Here is a 5,811-nt window from a genome sequence, read left to right as displayed (position 1 = left end):
TTTTAAGAGGAGGTTAGATGAACACCTTGCTGGGGTCGTTTGACCCCAGTACTCTTTCCTGCCATGGCAGGGGGGCGGACTAGATGATCTGCTAAGGTCCCTTCCGACCCTAGAAACTATGAAACTTGGAAGTACACTTTGCCAAGGCACCTCTGTACTTAGCTGCCCAAATATATGGCCTGGAGGCACTATGTCAAAACATGGGCCTAGAATTTGGAGGAGCTAAGACTCTGGCGATATTCTAGTAGGACATAAATGCTTCGAGAAAGTAGACCAAGTTACCAAAATGACAGGGGTGGGCAAAATATGGCCCGAGGGTTGGATCCAGACTGTGGGCTTGGCCACCAATTGATTGGATTCAGCTTGTGGCTGCTCCCACGGTGCTCTGCATGGGGCTTAGCCCTGCCCAGGACAGCCAGTGCTGTGTTTCTGCCTGTGCCCACGTACCCTAGTTCTGGTCAGCGCACACAGCTTACCGGCGGGTCTGCTCCCAGTGTGGCTGCAACCATCCGGGTGCTGCTTGGCTCCCCTTGCCTCCAGCAGTGGCTCCTCCTCCTCCTTCTGTCCCTGTTGTGCTGCTCTGGGTGTGGAGGAAGCTTCAGCTGGGTGATGCCTGCCCCAGCTTGGGGGGCTCTGGCTCCAGCTCCCGGTTGTCTTCCACCCACTCAGTCTACCTGGTGCAATGAGCAGCCACCTGCGGTCAGCTGAGTGGGTGGAAGACAGCCAGTAGCTGAAGCCAGAGCCCCATGTGCTGGGCCAGGAGCCACCCAACTGAAGCTTCCCCTCCACCCCAGTGGTGCAGCAGGGGCAAGAGCAGGAGGGAGGATACACTGCTGGAAGTGAGGGAAGCTGAACAGCACCTGGGTGGTTGGAGCTGCACTGCGAGCAGCCTCACCAGTAAGCTGTGTGTAGGCTGACCTGGTTGGGAGTGGGCAGGGCTTGGCCCCACGCAGAATGCTGTGGGGTACTGCACCACCTGCGTGAGCTCTACTGCATATGCCCCTTGCCCCCTCCTTCCTCTCTTCACCCCGGCTAGCTCCTGGAGCCTAGTACCCAGGGGGCACCCCCCAACACATGTACACATGACCCCCCACACTCCTGCACACCCCACAATTCCCACATCCCCGCACAAGGCAGGGGCATGCGGGGAGCAGATCATAGATCGCAGATCATAGATTGCAGCTCTGCCCCAAGCCCCGGGCCCTCATGCCCCTGCCCACAGAACTGCAGCTCTGCCTTGGCCCTAGCCCTAGCTCCATGCTGACCCCGCCCCATGATCCAGGGGTCCCCATGGAGACAAGCTGGGGTCACGCAGGCAGAACATGCAGCTGAGCAGGAAGCTGCCTCCAGCCAGGATCTCGGGGTTGTGGGTGGGGTTTACAGCATGGGGGTGGGGCCAGGGCTGGGACAGAGCCACAGTCCACTCACTGTGGATCTCTGCCTGCAGAATCCACACCTGTTGCAGGGGCACATGGACAGCAGATCGTGGCTCTGCCCCAGGCCCTGGCCCTGTGCTGTCACTGCCCTGTGACCCCACCCCGTGATCCCATCTTCAGCCACCTGTCCTCCTTCCAAATCCTGCTTCCTGCCTGCCTGCAGTCCCATCCCACATAGGGAGTTTTGATGAGTTGGTGCGGGGTGGAGGGGGTGCTGATCCCGCCTCTAACAACTCATGAAAACTCCCTATGTGGCCTCTGGACTCAAATAATTGCCCACCTTTGCAATATGAGAAGGGATCCATTGGATCTATGCATGTTTAAGTAAATAGAGGAGGTTTTTTGCAGCACTTGCAGAGGAATAAACAGTAATTGAAATCCTCAATCTGTAGCACCACTGGCACAATCCATATGACCGGGTAGAAAAATAGGACAATTATTTGAGTATCAGCAATACCTCAGGCAGGGAGTAATACTGGATACGTCTGTGTCACATGGCATCAAATCAATATTCTACTGCAGTGATTTTCAACATTTTTTAACTAGTGTACCCCTTCTGGGCACATGGGGGGCATGTGCCCCCAGGTCTGTGTGCAGGTCATGGGTAGGCTGGGGCCAAGGCTGTGCCAGGCTCTTCCCAGCACAGGGAGGGTGGAGCTGGGCTGGGCTGGGCTGTGCTCAGGGCAGGCGGTGGTGACACTGGGAAGGGGGCTATGGGGGCGGGGCTGCAGCCACCCCAAAATTCACGGTAACCCCTCCAAACCCTCTCCCACCACGTGTCCTGAGTGCAGCACGGCCCAGCCCTGACCCCAGCCTGCCTCACCCCAAGTGCAGATCTGGGGGCATATGCCCCCCATATTCTCCCAGGGTGTGTGTAGCAGTAGGAGCCACCCGCCCGCATGGTTCAGTCCTGCACCCTGCCCCTATTGGGCAGTGCTCCCCCCACAACAAACTTACGCGCTGGACCTGGCTGTTCTTCACTTGGCTGAGCTGCGTCCTGGCCGCCCACATCCTGTGCTGCAGCTGCACGCGCACATGCGGTATTCTGCGTACCCCCTATGAGCGTTTTAAGTACCCCTAGGGGTATGTGTACCCCTGGTTTAGAACCACTGTTTTATTGGAAATGCCCAAACAGCAATATGAGGAGATTGTTTAGGAAGTTAGGAGAGTTAAAGTACAAGCAATAGGTTATAATAATAGGTCAGTTCTCTAAGAAATATTCTATGAAGTTGTCAATGAAAATCTCACCGTGGCATCAATCATATCAGCTGTTTAACAATACCTAGTAATGCTGCACAATGGTTTTGGGTAGCTAGCAAGATGCAGAGTATCCTATCACATTCCCCATGCAGGAGAAATTTAGGGAAGATCCAATTCTGCACTACTAAACCTGATGGCAATTTCTATTTCTGTTTTATGTCAACTTAACTAAGACCAGAACTTAGCCTATGTTTACATTATACTATAGTTTACCCTTCTTTCCTTAATTCCTGCCAGATCAGCTTTCTGACCTATTTTTAAATCTCATAACTTTGTTATAAATGATCTGCATTGTTCTGAGGTTTTTTTTTTTTATTGTGTAAAATCAGGTTTCATTGCAATAATAAGTGGCAGCTTCCTTTTGTTCATGTTTCCCTTAGATCTGCAAAGGACACCAAGCTCAAAGACCAGATTCCATACCACTGAAGCTATGGGAAGTAATAGCAGCTAACTTGCTTCATCTTGACATAGAGCGCATGTCCATGGACATGTTGTTAGAGCATCTGGAAAACTACAAGAGCTCCTTGGGTTTGTAGAACAGCTTCATTAGTTAATTTATGTGCCAAGGTACAACTGCAAGGGGGTTTAATACATTTTCAGCAAATCTGTATTGTGATAGCACCCAGGAGTCTCAGTCATGGAACTAGAGGCCTTTTGTGCTAGGTGCTGTGCACAGCACAAAAAGATGGTCCCTGCCCCAAAGAGCTTATTGTATAAGTGTAGATACTGATCTGAAAGTACTTGTCCTTTCCCCTGAGACCAGACAAGAGTCCAATTTGAGAAGCACCACTGTACAAGTGATCCACTACCAATACCAATAATGCTCTGTATGCCCTGCTCAAGTTCTTCCCAAGACACAGTAAAGCAGGTCATTCAGACATCAAGCATAGTACTACTACATTAATCATGTTTTGAACAGTGTGGTGAGATGAGGACAGGAGCTAGTTAGTTAGTGTCTATAGAATGTCTTGAAGATGATGATTAATGATCAAACTGATGTTTTAGTAATGTTTCCATTTAATTTCTTTAAAATATTAGTGGTCTGTTTGCTGATCAAATGTGCCAGAGGGATGGGTTTCTTAATTAATCATCTGGCAAAAACTGCATAGGCAGGGGCTGGCTCATTTTTCCCACATATACCACACCACCAGTGTGCTCCATCGGGCCCTAGAAGTAGGATGACCATACATCCTGGTTTGGCTGAGATGGGTTTCAAAGGCCGGTCCTGGACAGTTAGTGAAACTTAAAATGAGAGTCCTGGAATCACAGGGGCAGGGGGCACAGTCTGGTAGGGAGGGAAAGTGCCATGGTGCACCAGGCAGGTGGGTGGGTAGGCACTGCTGCAGCCACAGTTAGAAAGGATGTGAACCTGAGGCAGATATTTGCCTGTAGGAACTCAACTGAGATGATCCCTTTTATACAGACTAGTAAACAGTTATCAGATACCTAGCATTATTCTATAGAGGCCCTATTCGAAGCAGGCCCTATTCGATTCGGATTCGGCCTGAATCAGGGACAGTGATTCCATTTGTTGATTCGGATCACTGTTCCTGATTCGATCCGGCCAAATCCGAATCTGAAGATTAGATGCTGATTCGGAGATTCAGCCATTTGGACATAGACACAGCTTTAAATGTTTTTTCTACATACCTCAAGGTAGCAGGCAGTACGTTGCAATGCTGAGGTGGATGGAGCGTCCCACAGGAGTGCGAGGGGCTCTCCGCGTACTTGGCAGCGAACCCAGAAGTGGACCGGAAGAACTATTGGTCCACTTCCAGGTCTGCTGGGGAGTGTGCTGGGGGATCCCCCTGTGCCTCCCCAGCTTGGCAATGGGCTGCAGGGGGACCCTGGCTGCCCACCCCCCCACGCCCAACACAGGAGGCACTGAGTCTGCTGCTGACCATGCATCCCAGCACCACAGCACTCACGAGCCCCTGCTACCTAAAGGTATGTAGAAAAAACATTTAAAGCTGTCTCTATGTCCAAATCTCCAAATCTTTTCGAATCTCTCTGAATTGATTCAGAGGGTTCAGATTCAATTCAGAGATTAAAGTCTCCTCTGATTCAATTCAGATTCGGAGGTTTGGCCACTGAATCAGGCTGAATCTCTGCTGAATCGAATCAGGGCCCGAAGCTCTGCACAGCCCTACTATTCTAGTCTGTAGAAGGATTTTTTTCACCTTCCTTGTCCGTTTGGGTTCTGAGTATCTTCCTAGGGTGCATTAAGCAATGTCATTAATATCTGCTACCTGTGGTTCAGGCTCTCCTTCAGCTGGTTGGTCCCTGCCATATTCTACAGCTTCAGAATATATTTTAGCAGAAGCCCCAGAGGGAGCTGTGACACTAGTTCTTCGGATGGGTAATCATAAATATGCTGTAATCTAGGAGCAGATTCATGAGCTCGCTTACTTGTTGGCTGCTTGCAGAGCGATGACAAAACTGCCATAATGGTTGGAGCAGCATAAAGAAGCCAGAGTGTATAGGTGAATCCCATCTATAGCTAGTATTTTGACCTTAATATGATGCCTTTGAGTCAAAGCTCAAGGTTTCTACCCAGATTTTATTCAGCAAACTGTCCTCATTCCCGTGTGATGAGTCATGCATTGCCCTGGATCTTCCTGCCTGACCTGAGAGGACATCACTGGGAGTTTACACATGTGCCCAAGGCCCTAACTGGCCCCAGGGGCAGGATAGACTGTACAAAATCAAGCTTTTCTCTTCTCTTTCCAGGGCCAGATCTGAATAAGCTGCATGAGGTAAAGAGTGGATTCTCTCCCATCTGTGCTGAGGATATTAAAAGGGTAATTACCGAAGGTGTTTGATAATGATACTCCCCAGTTTATAAATAGCTTCCCTTGAAGCAGTAACATGTTGCATGAGGTTTATGAACTGCATGGTGTTAATACTTTATATTAATTAATACTGTGTCTATTCGATTAAAAGATGAGTTTTTTTCCCACCCATTTAACGTGAGGGAAAAGCCCCTTCTCTTAGAATCTAATACAAGCCAGCAGAGGCCAGGCAACTGCTGCAGCTCTGGCCCCAATCCTGGGTTGGACCTGGAGGTGCAGGTGCTGCCTGCCCCCCCCCCCCCCCCGCCCCCCCTGACCCCCCC

The 5,811-nt window shown here is 50.4% G+C and overlaps 1 protein-coding gene across 1 annotated transcript in view; it reads left to right on the top strand.

Moving 5' to 3' along the window:
• LOC109287247 (insulin-like growth factor 1 receptor) overlaps positions 1–5,811 on the top strand; it is a 47,086-nt gene that overhangs the window by 1,009 nt on the left and 40,266 nt on the right. The window contains exons 2-3 of the mRNA XM_019502193.1: positions 3,077–3,224; positions 5,427–5,497. Of these exons, the coding sequence (XP_019357738.1) occupies positions 3,077–3,224; positions 5,427–5,497 (219 nt within the window). The remainder of the gene's footprint in view (positions 1–3,076; positions 3,225–5,426; positions 5,498–5,811) is intronic.

This window comes from Gavialis gangeticus, unplaced genomic scaffold (assembly GCF_001723915.1).
Source record: "Gavialis gangeticus isolate Ggan-Ray unplaced genomic scaffold, GavGan_comp1, whole genome shotgun sequence".
In the NCBI taxonomy this organism is placed as follows: domain Eukaryota; kingdom Metazoa; phylum Chordata; order Crocodylia; family Gavialidae; genus Gavialis; species Gavialis gangeticus.
Note: the sequence above shows the minus strand (reverse complement) of the source record. Positions and strands in the feature narration are given on the sequence as shown.